Source organism: Grammomys surdaster, unplaced genomic scaffold (assembly GCF_004785775.1).
Source record: "Grammomys surdaster isolate TR1022 unplaced genomic scaffold, NIH_TR_1.0 125584, whole genome shotgun sequence".
In the NCBI taxonomy this organism is placed as follows: Eukaryota; Metazoa; Chordata; class Mammalia; order Rodentia; family Muridae; genus Grammomys; species Grammomys surdaster.
Genome location: NW_021620430.1, coordinates 153,372 through 171,622, shown reverse-complemented (window position 1 = coordinate 171,622; position 18,251 = coordinate 153,372). Strand labels below are relative to the sequence as shown.

Below are 18,251 nucleotides of genomic sequence, written 5' to 3'. Positions count from 1 at the left end.
TACAAAATGAGCCAAAGCTATTACTATAAGACCATTTATCTCTTTTGGATTCAAGAATGAGATGAAAATTGAGGCAGTATAGAAAATAATGTTGTCTGTCAGACACAGTGATGAAAAGCTAACTTCAGTTGTAGCTGCAAACCATGAACAGAAAGTACAGCCTAGTAACCTAATAACTGGTGCTTGATTGTCTCAGTATTTCTTCTGCAGATGTAACATTACAAATAGTTGGGGCAAGTTATTAACAATGTAAGTTTGGTTAATGGTTCTAGAATGTTTGATATTCAAGATCAATGGATTGTTCTTGTGAAGGGCCTTCTTGCTGCATTATAACATCTAGGAAGGTTTCATAGTGAGAGATATTATGACAGTAAAACATGAGAGAACTAACTCTTCTATGACTAATTAAATTTAAAGGCAATGTCTTTAATACACTCATGAAGGCACATCTCCCAAGTTGTTATCTCCATTAAAGAGATTCTACTCTCAATGCTTTTAGGATGCTATCCAAATTTCATCATGAGTTTTGGAGAGGAAATTAAAATGTCAATATTGAGAAACATTTTGGAGTCTCTGTAGATCTATGTCTCCTAGCAAAAAGTATCAAATCAATCTGAAATTTCAATTTTTAGTTTTTCACATAAACAGCACCATGAATGTTTGGGAAGCTATTTTGTTGCATTCAGACAGTTTCATATTTAGTTATATAATTAATTTGTGTCCTATTTTAGTGCTATCCTTTTATACTGATTATATAGTTAATATTACAAGGAGTAAAATGTAACTGGAAATTATTTTCTAATTTGTAAACAGATAAAAGTGTACGCAGCTCTCCTTGTCCCAACTTTGCAACTGTATTTAGTTGATTTTAATTTTATAAGCTCATTCAAATTGACCTGTGTTGTTCTGAAAACATAATACAACATTCCTACCAGTAGTAAGAAGACTATCCTGCTAATAATGTAAACTTTCCCTTCTAAAATATTTTTATATGTGCTGTCTGATGCTTACGGTCTTCAGATATTACTCTTCAAGTAAAATTTTAGTTGTGACATTAATTTGTATTTTTCTTTTTACTTTTTCGTGTGTGTGTGTGTGTGTGTGTGTGTGTGTGTGTGTGTATGCTACATATGTGTAGATGCCAGAAGAACCTATAAGATTAGGATAGATATCTAAAGCTAAAGTCAGCGGTGATTGTGAGCCACCTGATATGTGTGCTGGGAAACAAAAAGTGGTTCTCTAGAAAACAGCAAGCACTCTTAACAACTGATCCATTTATCAAGCACAATTTGTATTTTCTTAATCAGTAATAAGACAGTATATTACAATTTTTAAATTAATTATTTTATTTATTTACATTCTATATATTCCCCCCCTCCCAGTCACCACTCCCACAGTTCTTTCTTCCATTACCCCTCCCCGTTGTTTTGGAGATGGTGCTTCCACCCCATCCCTGGCATCTGCCTTCCCTGAGGCCTCAACTCTTTACAGGATTATGCACATCCTCTCCAATTGAGGCCAGACAAGAAAGGCTACATATGTGCTGGGGGCCTAAGATCACCCCATGTATTGCCTTTGATTGACAACTTATTCTCTGGGAGCTTCAAGGGGTGAGAGGGAGTTGACACTGTTGTTCTCCTTATGGTGTTGCCAACCCCTATCAACTCCTTCAATCCATAGGGGTCCCTGGCCTCCATCTAGTGCTTACTTGTAATTATCTGGCTCTGTCTTTGTCATCTACTGGTAGAGCTTCTCAGAGAAAAGCCACAAAAGACTCTTGTCAGTAAGCACAACATATCATCAGTAATATGGTTGAATCCCACCCATGAGATGTATGTCATGTTGGGCCTGTCACTGGACAGCCTTTTCTTCTCCTTCTTTCAGTTTGTGCTCCATTTTCCCCCTCCATTTCTTTTAAACAGGAACAATTCTGGGTCAGAAAATTTGACTGTGGGTTGGTAACCCTGCCCTTCTATGCTACTAAAATTAAGATTAAGGATGATAAGGCATTTGTTAAGATAATAATGAATAAGTTTATTACTCTCTTCTGAAGTTTTATCAGAGTATACTATTGGAAGTCAGTTATATTTATTATACTAAGAGAGTAGGATCCTCATCAATAGATAGACATATAGGAAAAGTGAGACTACATCTACAAAGTGTCAGTATCATGCTGCCGCTTCAACTTAAAAATGATGCTTAGATGTAAAGTGAAATTTTAGTGTCGTAGAAGACACACAATCAGGAATGTAGATTCAATAATTACATGAAAGCCATGGAATCTTTTGCTCTATAGAATGTAGATCCATAGATACCATCTGAGATGGAGAAGGAGGTCTGGAAGTATTCTGAGGCTTGTAGAGCAGTAAAGTAGATACCTAATATGATAGGAATGAATAGAACTTGATTTACGTTATTTTGTTTTCTTTCTATTAAGCTATGATGAGCTCATGTAATTGAAACACCTGATGCTAGAAGAACTGATATATTGAGAAGTAGAACTTCTAGTGGGTTTAGTCTCCCCACTGTTGGGCATTTTGGATAAGTTCATACCCATTAAGTCCTGAATGTCTTTCACATCCCAGGTCTCTGGGACTTTCTAGAAGTTATTCTATCCCTAGAAGCTGCATATTTACATTCATTCTCCTGGACCTCTGAACATCTCTCCTGTTTCCTCTCCATAGCTGATCCTACCCGTCCTTTAGTCCTGCCCCTACCCACTTTGACCCAGATTCCTTCCTCCCTCTGCCTCCCATGATATTTTTGCTCCCCTTTCTAACTGGAATTGAAGCATCCTCACTTGGGATTTTCTTCTTTTTAGACTTCTTATGATCTATGGGTTATATCCTAGATATTCTGTAATTTTGGCTATTATTTACTTATCAGTGAGTACGTACTATACATGTCATTTCGGGTCTGGGTTTCGGTACTCAGGAAAATATTTTCTAGTTACATCCATTTGCTTGCAAAATTAATGATGTCCTTGTTTTTAATAGTTGAATAGAATTCCATAGTGTAAATGAACCATACTTTCTGTATCCATTCTTCTGTTGAAGGATATCTGGATTGCTTCCAGCTTCTGACTATTAGCAATAAGGCTGCTATGTAGATAGTGGAGCACATGTCCTTGTGGTATGTTGGAGCATCTTCTGGGAATATGCACAGGAGCAATATAGATGGATATTCAAGTAGAACTACTCCCAATTTCTTTCTTCAGGGACTTGAAATTCTTGTTATACAATTTTTTCAAATGCTTAGTTACACCAAGATATTTTGTATTATTTGTTGCTACTGAGATGGTTATTGTTTCCCTCATTTTTTCTCAACCTGTTTATCATTGGTATAAAAGAAGGGTATTGATTTGTTTGAGTTAATTTTATAATCAGCCCCTTTGCTGAAGCAGTTTATTATCTGTAGGAGTTCTCTGGTAGAATTTTTGAGGTCAACTATATATAGTATCATATCATCCTCAAATAATTATACTTCGACTTCTTCTTTTCCAAATTTAATCTTTTGATCTCCTTTTGTTGTCTAATTGCTTTAGCTAGAAATTCAAGTACTATATTGAATAGATAGGGAGAGAGTGGGCAGCCTTTTCTTGTCGGTGATTTTAGTGGGATTGCTTCAATTTTCTCTCCATTTACTATGATGTTGGCTGTTGGCTAACTGTATATTTCCTTTATTGTGTTTAGGTTTGTGCCATGAATTCCTGATGTCTCTGAGAATTTTAATATGAAGGAGTATTGTATATTGTCAAAGGTTTTTTCATCATTTAATGATATGATAATGTGACTGTTTTTGAGTTTGTTTATATAGTGGATTATATTGATTGATTTTAGTATACTGAACAAACCCTGAACCCCTGGCATGAAGCCTCCTTCACCATGGTGAATGATGGTTTTGATGTGTTCTTGGATTTGCTTTGTGAGAATTTTACTGAGTATTTTTGCATCAATATTCATAAATGAAATTTGTCTGAAGTTCTTTTCTTTGTTGCGTCTTTTGGGATTTAGGTATAAGGGTGTCTGTGGCCTCATAGAATGAGTTTGTCAGTGTTTCTTCTCGTTCTGTTTCATGGAGTATTTTGAGGAGTGTTTGAAGTAGCTCTTCTTTGAAATTCCTGAATACTTCTGCACCAAAACTATCTGCTCCTTAGCTTTTTTTGCTTGGGAGAATTTTAATTACTGCTTCCTTTTGTTTGGGATGCTTAAATAGTTTCCTTCATCTTGATTTAACTTTGCTACATGGTACCTGTCTAGAAAATCATATGTTTCTTTAAGACTTTCCTGTTTTGTGGAGTAGAGGCTTTTGTCATAAAACCTAATGATTTTTTTTTTTTAATTTCCTCGGTGTCTGTTGTTATGTCTCCCTTTTCATTTTTGATTTTGCTTATCTGGATATTGTCTCCCTGTCTTTTGGTTAGTCAGGATACGTGTTTGTGTACCTTGCTGATTTTCTCTAAGAACCATCTCTTGGTTTCGTTCATTATTTCATTCTTTGTATTGTTTTCTTTGTTCCTAACTGATTGATTTCAGGACTGAATTAGATTATTTTATGAATTCTACTCCACTTTCACATGCTTGTTCTTTTGATTCTAGAGCACTTAGGTATACTTTTTGTATACTTTTTTCTTTTTTTATTACTTTTATTTTTTTATTTTTTTACTTATTTACAGTGCAGTCATTACTCCATTCCAATCTCTCCTTCTATAGTTCCACATCATATTTCTCCTTCCCTCTGTCTCCAAGAGGATGTCCCGATTCCCACTCCAGTCCTTACTAGGCTTCCCCACTTCTTGGGACCTCAAGTCTCTCAAAAATTAGGTGCCTCTTCTCTCACTGAGGCCAGACCAGGCTGTCTTCTGGTGTGTATGTGCTAGGGGCATTGGACCAGATAGGTATGCTGCCTGTTTGGGGGTCTCATTTACTGAGATATCTCACAGGTTCTGGCTAGTTGAGACTGCTGGTCTTCCTATGGGATAGCCTTCCTCCTCAACTTCTTCTAGCCTTTCCCTAATTCAACCACAGGGTTCTTCAGCTTCTTTCCATTGGTTGGATGTAAGTATCTGCTTCTCTATCACTCAGCTGCTTATTGTGTCTCACAGAGGACAGTCATGCTAGGCTCCTGTCTGTAAGTACACCATAAATAGCATCAGTAATAATTTCAGACCTTGGGGCATCCCTTTGAGATGGATCCAAATTTGGGCCAGTCATTGGACCTCCTTTTTTTCAGTCTCTTGTACTTTTTTGTCATGCAGTTTTTTTTAGACAGGAACAACTATGGGTCAGTGTTTTGGAATGTTGGATGGTATCTGCATCCCTCCAATTGATGCTCTGTCTTTCTACTGGAGGTGGACTCATCAAGTCCCCCCTCCCCACTGTTTAATTTTGTGTCCCATAAATTTGAGTATGTTGTATCTTCATTTTTGTTGAATTCTAAAAAGTCTTTAGACTTATCAGCAGATGAACTATCTAAAGTGTCCCATATTCCTAAAGGAAATAGAGGAAGACATTAAAACCTACCCACCACCACCAAGTGCATGGAAAATGGATTTAATGCAGAATTCTACCAGGTATACATTTAAATTGCTGATATGATAACATTTTAATTTCCTTTTGGAGGTATTTATTGCTATGACCTTTCCTCTTAGCATTGCTTTCATTGTGTTCCATAAATTTGGTTATGTTGTGTCTTCATTTTCATTGAATTCAAGAAATTCTTTGATTTGTTACTGAATTTCCTCCCTGATCCAGAGATTATTCTGTAGAGAGCTGTCCAGTTTCCATGAGTGTGTATTCTTTACAGTGTTTCTGTTGGTGTTTAAAAGCCTGCTTTAATCCATGTGGTCTGATATGATACAATGAATTATTTCAATTTTCTTGTATCTGGTCATGCTTATTCTGTGACTGACTACATGATCAACTTTGGAGAAGGATCCAAGAGGTGTAAACAATGTATATTCTTTTGTGTTTGGGTGAAATACTCTATACATGTCTGTTAGATCCATTTGATGAATAATGTCTGTAAGTTTGATTATTTCTTTGTTTAATTTTTGTCCAGATGACCTGTGAACTAATGAGAATGGGATGTTGAAATATCCCATATTATGGTATGGGGTTTGATGTGAGATTTTTGTTTTAACTATGATTCTTTTGCAAATGTGGTTGCCCTCACGTTCGAGGCATTGATGTCCCAAATTGAAATATCATATTGGTAGGTTTTGCATTTGATTAAGATGAAGGGTTCTTTTTTGTAACTTTTAATTAATTTTAGTTGAAGATCTATTATATCAGATACTAGAATGGATACCCCAGCTTGTATTTTGGCTCTATTTCTGTGGAAACCCTTTTTCCATTCATTTACTCTACAGTGATGTCTATCTTTATTGCTTGGTTGTGTTTCTTGTAGGCAGCAGAATGATGGATCCTGTCTTTGAAATTTGAACCCATGTTGTTAGCCTATTCCTTTTTGTTTGTTTTGATTTTTGTTTTTTGTTTTTTCTTTGTTTGTTTGTTTGTTTTAATTTTTAATATGTTTAACATCTTTTCTTCTATTTTTATTTCATATTTTGTTTATTTACATTTCGATTGTCATCCCCTTTCTCCGTTTCCCCTCTCTAGTACATCCCTACCCCATCCCCATCCTCCTTTTTGCTTTTATGCCATTTTAATTACATGCAAGTATTAAGATCAGTTATAGGTTGAGGAACTAGCAATACAATATATGCAAATAGTCAAGGTACAAGCAAGAAAACTAACAAATAGTCAAAGAAGCAGCAAGTCAATAAGCAAAGTTTCGTGGACACTCCTGTGATCACTGTTTCTAAGGGCTAATCAGTATGACCACAATATCTGAGCCTACTTCTCTGTCCTAGCCCAAAGTCATTTTCGTGTCTAAAGCCTACTTCCTTGTTCTATACCAAGGTATAGATTCCTGCCTGAAACCACTTCTTTGTTCTAGCCTAAGATTTTGATTCCTCCCTGAAATTATTTCTTTGTTCTAGCCCAATGTCAGATTCCTGCCTGAAGCACGTTTTCTTGTCCTAGGCAAATGTCACATTCCTGTCAAGCATCCCATTTCCTTCCCCTTGGCCCATGTCAACTTCTTGCCAAGCAGCCCCAAAACTCTTCTCTTTTCCCTCTTTTTTGATTCACAAAAAAACTGTGCCTGTCTTAGGTCATTCTAACAAGAATGTCTTCCTTACCCATCATGGAATATGCATTACCAAAGACAATGCACTTCTGTCTTAGGTTGGTAAGGCTCTGTGCAGAATCTTACCTGCTGTTTGCTTGCCAACCTGTTAATTTAATAACTCTATCTGTGGGTCAATTTTCAGGTTCAAACCATGTACTTTGGCTGCCAACAATTTGATGTTGTTAAAGACAAACTTTAACACAATGGGCAGGAATAAAACTATTCCCAGGACAAAAACGGCTAGCCTGATCAAGCTATATATGCCATTCTTTAAACTTGACCAAAACAGAAATGCTGACCTCAGGTCGTGGATAATTTTATCAGCATTATCTGGTGAATCAATGTTCAGCAGAGCAGCATTCTTGAAATTCTGAAGCTTACTATGCAAAGTTAAAGCATCCAGAGTGGTATTAGACTTATACCAAATTCACTGCTAGTATCTTTAAACTTTTTTCTGATTATAGTGACTGTCCCTGTAAATTTATGAACTAACAGGAATCCAATGGTATTTGACATGATATGTGAGATGTCTCCTTACTCTTAAACTCTGAACCTCTTTCCAATAATTCAAACTGGATAAAGAGGATCAATCCAATGTTCCAAATTCCTATCTAAATCCTCTTGTATATTCAACATATTAGTCACAATTTTTTGCTAAATGGTTCACAAAAGTAGCTGTCTTCTTGTGTCAAAGCAATCGCAGAAGCAGTGGTGCTAGTAGTTAATGTAATTAAAGCTATTCTACCAGAAATAATCAAGTCCACTAATCTCTTGCTTCTGCTTAAAGCCTGACTCACTTCTTCCAGTACTTGCAAGCTTTTTTTTCAGAAGAGCAAGGTTCTGTGATATTCAGCGTAATAAAACAACATCTGGTTGATCTGCCTCTGACAAAATACCATGAATGTCATAGATTGCTTTCTTACACTGGTGAATAGGCATCTGGGTTTGTTATGATTATTGTTCTAGGTGCCAACTTCTGAGGTTTGTTGTTGGAAGGATTTTGTTGTTGTGGTGGTTGCTGTTTTTTTTTTTTAATTTTTGGTTTTTGGATGCTTTTTTGTACTTTGTTTCCATTTCTTCTCTGGTACTCTAGCCAGAGTGGCCTTTGGTTAAGTAGATGGTCTCTGCTTAAGTTGGGTATTGGACTTCTGATGGCCAGAAATGCACACAGAAATGGCTCTAGCGTATTAAAGGCATTGAACGGCCATAATTTAAAAATCTTAGCAAAATTTTACTCATTTCCTCTTTGAGACAGTTTTTCTCAATAACAAATTTCATGATTAGGCAAAGGAAATCATTTGAGGAAATGTTTTACCCATTGGAAGCTAAAATTTCAAGCTTAACAAAATGAAATGATGGACCTAACCTTTTTCCCTTTCATAAAAATATCATGCCTGAATATATAGGCATGTGATATACAGTACAAGATATACAGGAGTATATCTTGTAGAGAAACACAATTTTATTTCTTTGGTTCTGGGAAAGGCATCCTATCTGTAAATGATGTATTTTTTTTAAATTTGTCCCAGCCTTTCATTGGCATAATGAATGAAGGATATATTAGACCAAAACATAGATAATGAAATTTTCTTTTGCTTAAAGACCTACACACCACACTTCTGATGAGTAAAAATATTTCTGAGAAACAAACTCCATTATAGAAAGGTTATATAGTATTTTCTAGGCTTACATTTTTAAGGTAAGGAAGGCAGTTCCCTTTAAGAGTATCTGTTACATAAGCACATTCCTTTAAGGAAGAATCTTGGGTGAATCACAAGATTCTGCCAGAACAAAGGGAGGCTCAGAGATTCAAGTGCTTCTGCGAGAGGTTTGTTGGTGATAGTTCAGTAATAGAGGATTGGGAAGTATCAGGACCCCCCCACCTCAGTAATCCTAATGTCTTTGGACCCCTCTTAGACTCTGCTATTCATTTAAACTCCAATAATCTGCTCTCTTATGTTTTTTTCAGAATTGCGACCACGGCAACACTCCTGGTTAAGGTAGCGAGGGATAGTGACCTCTGGCCAGAGTACTAAAAGCCGAGGTCTGCACAAGAACGTGGGCTAGCTAGGCAAGGCCAAGGACCAACATGGACAAGAAACTTCATAGAGTAAAAGTCTATGTCATGGTAGAAGGCAAGAAATGGAAAGACATATGTGCAGGACAAATTTCATCCAAATACATCGAACGGCTCGAGGGTGTGTGCCTGCTTGTTCATTCAGAGTCAGATCACTCACTGACTATGGAGTATAAGATACATCCTAACGTGCCCTATAAGAAACAGCAAGGGGATATAATCATTTGGTCTGAAGGTAAGAACCATGGCATGGCAATACATTTCCAGGAACCAAGTGGTTGTCAAGAAATCTGGGAAGATATCTGCCAAGTTCAAGGTAAAGATCCAAGTCTAGAAATGACACAAGAACTTACTGGTGATCTAGAAAGCTTTGAAGATTTGCCGCTGAGCTGGAATCAGGTTGAGATGCCAAATTGTAAACTCACTACACTTGCAAACATTGTAAATTTATTTACTTTTGTCAATGAAATGCCAAGCCTCAAGGAAAGGCTGGTGCTGGTCTTAGAAACCGAAGGTTACATTAAAAAACTGCTCCAGCTGTTCAACACTTGTGAAAAAAAGCTGAACATGGAAGCCTTACACTATTTGAATAGCATCATTAAAGGAATCCTATTTCTAAATGATACACGCTTGTTTAAGATCATGTGTTCTGATGAATTTTTCATGGATGTGGTAGGATGCCTTGAATATGGCCCTGGTTTGGATCAGCCAAAGCGGCATAGGGAATTCTTGACTCAAAATGTTAAATTCAGGGAAGTTATCCCAATAACACAAGCCCAACTTAGGCAAAAAATACAACAGACCTACAGAATGCAATATGTTCATGATATTATGTTGCCCACACCATCCATATTTGAAGCAGATCTTCTTTCTGATCTTACTACTATGATTTTTTTCAATAAAATTGAAATAATCACAATGCTGCAGGAAGACGAAAATTTTTTGCTTGAAGTTTTTGCTCAGTTAAAAGATAATGATATAAGTGATGAGAGAAGGCATGAATTGTTATTATTCTTCAAGGAATTCTGTGTATTTGCCAGAACACTACAGTCTCAAGAGAAAAATGGATTAATAAACACACTGATAAAGCTAGGAATCATGAATGTTCTGAAAGTCATAGTACACATGCATGATGATCAAACACAAATAGCTGCTCTGGATATATTTGCTTATCTAGTAGAATATAATCCTCGACTAGTCCAAGCATATGCAATGGAAGAAGCTCAGGACAGTGAAGATAATGATAACATTCTCATTAATATAATGATCAAAAAAATGATCTGTGATTCTGATCCGGAATTTTCACGAGGCATTATTTTGTCAGCAGTTCTTCATGCTCTTCTTGATCCAGAAAATATGTGTGTCACAGCTAATGGATGTGAAAGAAAGGGATTTCTAAATTTCTTCTACACACATTGCATGAACAACCTCATAGCACCAATTTTGTCCACCAGAGTAGAAAATGACAGAGATGAAAATAGGGCTAACATCTGCCCTGATAATTATCAAAATGCACAGTTGTTGGAAGTAATTTTAGAAATACTCATGTTTTGTGTGCAATGCCATTCAACGTATATAAAAAATTATATTTTGAGCAACAACTTGCTCAGCAGAATCTTAGTGCTGATGAATTCAAAGCATACTTTTCTGATTTTGTGTGCTGTTCGGTTTATGAGAAAGATGATTGGCCTTAAAGATGAAATGTATAATCTTTACATAATTAAGAAAAATCTATTTGAACCAGTTGTAAATATTTTTATGCATAATGGACCTCGGTACAATATGTTAAATTCAGCTATTATTGAGCTATTTGAATTTATAAGACAAGAAAACATCAAGTCTCTCATTGAAAACATTGTGGAAAAATTTTTTATTCCTTTTGAATCAATTGAGTATGTCCAGACCTTTAAAGGGTTGAAGATTAAATATGAAGAGGAAAAGAAGAGGGAAAGTAGAATACAAAGGTATTTAGATGATATGATATACCAGAAAATATGTTGTAGACATATTAAAGTTATGGAGGTAAAAGTCAAGGCAGACATAGACATATGTTGTAGAGGAATCACAGAAGAAGAATCAGAAAAAGAAGGAGGAGGAGTAGAAGGAGGAGAAGGAGGAGGAGGAGGAGGAGGAGGAGGAGGAGGAGGAGGAGCTATTCTACCAGTAGGAAGTGACTTTCAAAGTCATTATGACATATTTATGAAAATTAAAGAAAAAAATGAAAGAGAAAATGAAATAGAACGCCCCAAAAGAAAATCATCTGAAGCGTCTAAATGTTCATCTCAAGGTCATGATTCTGATAATGAAATGACTACAGTTCACTTTAGCAGCTTTGTTCCTTTAGTGGATTACCCCTATGATACTGATGGTGACAATGATGATGATTCTTATGATAACTATGAAAATGAAAATGATGACAAAGATGAGGAACCCCCCCTTAAAAGACCTACTCTTAGTTCATAAATCATATGAGGTCCTTATCTCCAAGTTCAAGTAAAATTCTATAAATATCACAAATTGAAAAATTTAGTTAAAAATCTTTCTTCTATGGGTTTAAATATGGTAAAATTTGGAACAAAATAATTAATAAGAGACCTCAGTTTTATATAAAGAAAACCTCCCATAATATAGATGCATAGTGTAAAATAAACAGTAACTAAGTCATAAATTCTTAAGAAGATCATCTTATTTAATCAACATGGTTTGGGAGGAGGAGATAATTTGTTAAAGTAATTCAATTTTTACTAAAATCTTCATATTATAAGCAACTACAAAGATTTTATTGCAAAGCCTACTTTGTAAAAAATCATCTAGCAATGGCATTTTTTCATAAATTGAAGTTTGTCTAATGTATCTTTTGTTTGTATGGAAGACAAAGTCATACTGAAATAAAAATAAAGTGAGATTTTTCAACATTTCTGTGAAAATTTAACAGAACTTCAGCATTATGAATAATAATAAAGAAACATCTAGTGCAATTCAGTAAATTTTTTTGTGAATAAAGTGCTAAGCTGGATCCTAAAGTAGCTGCTGTTAATGTACATCTTTTTAGATAAGAAATATTAAATATAAGTATAAATATAGTACCATTTCTAATGTGGTTTCTGTAGGATCTTCACGGGATGAAATAGTATGCATCAAATATCAAGTTAGAGAAAGTTAATGAAGCTTTGTCTTTTTCCTTAGAGTAGTAGGTACATAATAGGATACACACACACACACACACACACATTCACAGACTCACACACACACACACACTATATATATATATATAATTTCAGCAACCATATGTATGTATGTATGTACATACGTATGATGGATCAAATAAACTAACAGAACAAATTAATAGAGGAAAATTTGACTCTGTCTTACAGTGTGAGTGAATACATTCCATCCTGGTGAGGAGTACACGCTTCAGTTCTTGGAAGAATCTAAAGCATCCTGTCACATTTTACCCACAATCAACAAACAACTAGATGATTTCTGAGGCTTAGTTCAATTTTTCTTTTTGTTTAGTGTCGGACATCAGCCAGTGGTACAGAGTCATATATATTCAAGTTGAGTCTTCCAATTTCAATTATCTCAGTCTATAAACTACCTCATATATATGCAAAGAAATTTGTCCTTAAGGGTAGATTCTGTTAATTATTAACAATTAAGAATTAAACCCTTGTCTTCCTAACATGCAAACATATAACTATTTAGCCATAACCTTCCACCATCTCATACAGAATTATAAAAGGTATATAGTGTAACTGTAAAACACCTCATAGTCTATAATGATTTTGACATTGCTCAAAAGTGTAATGACAAAATCTTCTCTGAGACTCAGTCTCTTAACTGTAATGAGGTCTCATGCCATAAAAGAAAGCATATTATTAACTTTTTGTAGGGATGAAACATATGATAAAAATCAATATATGGAGGCCAGAAAGTTGGTTCAACAGTTAGGAACACTTCCATAAAACTGCATTTGATCCCGTAGTATCCACATAGTAGCTAAGAAATATGTATAAGTCCATGATGATATCCCATAGTTCATTCTCCAACCGAGGGCCATGTTGGAGTCCTTGGTCTTGTTGTGTTGGGAGGCTAAGTGGATGGTAATGGCCCTTGTTATGTTCAAAGGCCATATGGATAGTCATTGTCTATGCTACCACCTGAAGACATGTTGAGGTCAGAGAACTAAGCTGCCATGAGAAGCCATGGTGATGTGACTGGCCTGGGCTGCTTCATGAGGCCCTGTTGATATCTGAGATTTTATGTTACTGCCAGTTTCCATGTTGGTTTTAATGCCCTTGCTGCATCAAGAGCAGTGTTGATTTCCATGGCTCATGTTACCCCCAAAGGCTATGGGGATGTCCATTGACTGTGGAGACATGTTGATGTCTTCGGACTGTACTGTCACCAGAAACCATGTGGAAGACTAAGGTTTATGATGCCACTGTCTATAAATGGAAAGGAAGCTTCTTTTGCAGTGGTATCAGTGACTGCAGATTCACAGTTGATAATGAGAGACATAGAAGGTTTCTTTGTCAATCTCTCTCACATCCCAACCCTCAAAAGAAACAGTCTAGACAGGTAGCCATTAAAAACAATCTCTTAAAAACAGTAACTGGAATGCTGAAATACAGCTTTTCAGAGTTGACAGATTTCTGTGGGAGGCACGGGTGGGATTAGGAAAGGACTCAGTTATCTATAAAGTGCTGGACACTCAGAGTTAGATCATGGTCCATTCAGTATATGAGCAAAGAAAATTTAATATAGTATTGTTTTTCCTTTCTTTTCTCTTTTTTATTCTTCTTCTTTGATATTTGGAGAGGTCACAATTGTTGGGGTGGACCTGGGAGGACTGGAAAGTGAATGTGATTGGGAGCATTAAATTAAATTTCCAAATAATATATATCTGGTGTTGTATTGAAGTCTTTGATCCATTTGGACATGAGTTTTCTGCAGGGTGACAAATATAAATTCATTTGCATTCTTCTACATACTAATACCTAATCAGACCACCACTATTTGTTGAGGGACCTTTCCTTTTTTTCATTGAGAATTTCTAGCTTCTTTATAAAAAACCAGGTGTCCATAAGTGTTTGAATGTCTGGGAAATTGATTTGATTCCCTTGATTAACTTGTCTGGTTTTATGTCAATACCATGTGGTTTTTATTAATATACTTCTACTGATCCATGTGTATGAATGTTCTTTTTATCTTCAGGTATCTCCTTCAATTTATTTCTTCAGATGCATAAAGGTTTTATCATATTTTCTCTTGCTTCATTACAGTTACCTCAACATTTTATATTATTCCTAATTATTATGAAGGTGGTTGTTTCACTGATTTCTTTTTAGTTCATTTGGCATTTGTGTATAAGCTGGATACTGATTTTTTGTATTAATTTTTATCTATTAATTTCCTTAAAGGTGTTTGTTTACCTGCAGGATTTCCTTGGTAGAATTTTAGGGGTATATCATCTGCAATAATGACACTTTTACTTCTTCCTTTCCAAGATTAATCTACTTGGTCTTTGCCAGGTGTTTCATTACTTTAGCTAAAACTTAAATTATGACATTGAATAGATGTGGAGAGAGAGGAAAGTCTTGTCTTGTCCCTAATTTTAATGGAATTGCTTATAGTTTCTACCAATTTAATGTTATGTTGGCTATTGGCTTGTAGTAAACTGTCTTTATTACATTTAAGGATGTTCTTGCACCCCTAAACTTCCTTAAGATTTCATCAAGAAGGAATGTTGAATTTTGTGAAAGGTATTTTCATCATCTAATGAGATGATCACGTTTGTTTTTATGATGGATTAGTTTGACAGATTTTGATATGGAGAAATGAACTTGCAACTCTGGGATGAAGTTTGCCTGATCATGGTGAATGACATTTTTGATGTGTTATTGGATTCATGTTTACCAGTAATTTCATTGAGTATTTTTCACCTAGATTAATGAAGAAAATTGGTTTATAATTTTTTCTTTGTTGAATCTTTGGGTGGCTTGGGTAACAGGGTGAATGGGAACACATAAAAATGTGTTTCATAATGTTCCTTCTGTTTCTGTTTTGTGGAATAATTTGAGGTATATGGACATTAGTTCATTGAAAATGTGGTAGAATTTTGCACTGAATCTGGAGCTGTTAACTTTTTTTTTGCTATTTTGTTTATTTTGCTTGGTTGGTAGACTTTTAAAGACTACTTTCTATTTCCTTAGAGATTATAGGTTTATTTAAGCTGTTTATTGGGTCTTGTTTAACATTGGTAGGTGGCATCTATGGAGAAAAATTTCAATTCTTTTAGACTTTCCAATTTGGTGGATAACCACTTTTCCCCCTATGCATTTATTTGTTTTATTGTTTGTTGATTGACTTTTTAATTTTAATTATTCAGTTTACATCCCATTCATTGACCTCTCCCTGTCACCCTCTCCGACAATCCTAGCCTCCGTTTTCCCACCCCTTCCCCTCTCAGTGTGTGAGGCTCCTCCTCGGACATCAAGTCTGCAAATTTAGGTGCCTCCTTTCCCACTGAGGCCAGACAAAGCATCCCAGCAAGAACATATTTCACATACAGGTAACAGCTTTTGGGATAGCACCTGCTCTAGTTGTTTGGGACTCACATGAGGACCAAGATAAACATCTGCTACATATGTGTTGGGAGGCCTAGGTCCAGTCTGTGTGTCTTCTTTGGTTGGTAGTTTATTTGCTGAGAGCCCCAAAGATACAGGTGATTTGACTTTGTTGGTCTTCCTGTGGAGTTCCTATCCCCCTCTGGGCCTGCAATCCTTCCTCCTGTAGGACCATGAAAGGCAGCCTGGTTTCTGGTCTAACATAGCCTAGAAACTGTCAGAGACTCCAAGTGATCCTCAGGGACTGCATGCATTTCACTATGCTCCCAGACTCCAGGTTCCTGACATAAGGTCACAGCCCTCCATAGATTTGTGTCCTTTAGTCACTAAGGGAAATACTCTTACTAGCCCCTCTACAAGTAGAAGGCATGACTACAGGCCATGGAGCCTCATGGACAGATCCCCATATTAATGAGGTACCTAAAGACCAGAGGGGCATAGCCAGTTAAGCATCCTTCCCAGACCCTCCTCCCTGAAAAATGTATTTAACCTCCGGCCTGCCCTGAGAAAACAGGGATACAGTTTCTCATCTACTGCCAGCCATGACAATAAACATCTTAAAACCGTGGACTGTAAACATCTTAAAACCATGGACTGTTTCTCTTCATCAGAACCTGCCATGGGGAACACCTGTCTAATCTCCCACAGAAGACATCTCTGTGTTCCCAGACACAGGACTACCAATCCAAGCAAGCCTACTGCTATGACTATCCCCTCTAGACAGAGCTGGAACCTCTCCCTGTCTCTTCCCTTCAGCCACTGGGCAATTCAACCCATATACCCCCACTTCATTCTCAACTCTTTCGCGACTCACAGTGATGCTTGCAGACTCAAAGCCTGAGAATCAGCTGGTCCCTGGCCACCTTTTGGCCTGGAGACACCCCCAGCCAACTACTGCAGTCCCCAGGGACCTCAGACTGTGCCCCCCAACCCCTGGAGTTGGGTTCCAGAGCTTCCCATAGCCAAATGCCCACACAGAACCTGCATGGGGAGAGTGCATTCAAACTTCCTGTGCCTCTGTCTACCCGAGTGGCCCTAGCCATTTGGTGGGGCAGATCTGGAACATACATTAACCCAACAATTGGTCCGGGATATACTTTAACCCAACATCCTCCTATTCTTCCATAAGAGTCCTTGAGCTCCAACTGCTGTTAGGCTGTGTGTATTTACATTCCTTTAAGTAAGCTGCTAGGTAGAGACACTCAGAGGACACTCATGGTAGACTACTGTATGCAAGCATAACTGAGTATTATTAATAATTTCAGGGTTTGGTGCTTGCCCATGGGATAAAAATCAACTTAGGCAGGTCATTAGTTGAGTATTCCCCCAGTCTCTGCTCTATCCTCCCTGCAATTCTTTTAGACAAGATAAATTTTGCATCAAAATTTTGGTAGGTGGGTTTGTGTCCCTATTGCACCAAAGGTGTTTTGCCTGGCTACAAGAGGAGATCTCTTTAGATTCCATTTCCCCCTACTGTTTTGAGTCTCATTTTAGGTCATCCCAATTGATTCCTGGGAATCTCCCACCTCCCAGGTCTCTAGCATGTCTACTGAATACACCCCCACTCCCCAACCCCACCATCTACAGATTTCCATTCATTCTCCTGGCTCTATGGCTTTCTAGTCTCTCTCTCCAAACATGATCTCATTCCGCATTCTATCTTGGTCAACTTTCAGACTCTGTACCTTCCCTCCATCTGCCTCCCATGACTACTTATTTCCCTTTCTAAGTGATATTCAAACATCTTTGCTTGGGCTTTCCTTTTTGTTTAGCTTTTTTGGGTCTGTGGAATCCAGTGTGGATATCCTCTACATTATGTCTAATATGCACTTATGAGTGAGTACATACCATGAGTGTCATTTTAGGTCTAGGTTACCTTACTCAGGATGATAATTTCAAATTCCATCCATTTGTCTGCACAATTCATGATGTCTTTATTTATAATACCTGAATACCATTCTATTGTGTAGATGTATCATATTTTTTCTTCCATTTTGCAGTTGAGGGACATGTATATTGTTTCTAGTTTCTGGTTATTATGAATAAATCTGCTATGAACTTAAAATGGCAAGTGATTTTATCAAATAGTGGAGCATCTTTTGGGTATATTCCCAAGAGTGATATAGCTGAGTCTTGAGGTAGAACTATTCCCAGTGTTCTGAGAAACTGCCACATTAATTTCAAAAGTGGCTCTTTAAGTTTATATTCTGACTAGCAATAGAAAATTTTTCTCCTAGCTCCACATCTTGGCCAGCATGTGTCTCTTGAGTTTTTGCTATTATCCATTCTGATGGGTGTAAATGGAAACAAGGATTTATTTTGATGTGCATTTCTCTGATGACTAATGACTT

At 36.7% G+C, this 18,251-nt stretch overlaps 1 protein-coding gene across 1 annotated transcript; it reads left to right on the top strand.

Annotated features, from left to right (window-relative positions):
- Window positions 1-9,256: 9,256 nt before the first annotated feature.
- On the top strand, window positions 9,257-11,734 carry LOC114638393 (protein PPP4R3C-like). Its single transcript, XM_028786816.1, has one exon. It carries the CDS (start codon window positions 9,284-9,286, stop codon window positions 11,732-11,734), a length of 2,451 nt encoding a protein of 816 aa, XP_028642649.1. The 5' UTR covers window positions 9,257-9,283.
- The last annotated feature ends 6,517 nt before the right edge of the window (window positions 11,735-18,251 follow it).

What these genes read in the sequence shown, in the direction of transcription:
- LOC114638393 (XM_028786816.1), top strand. Translation starts at nt 9,284, where the DNA reads ATGGACAAGAAACTTCATAGAGTAAAAGTCTATGTCATGGTAGAAGGC.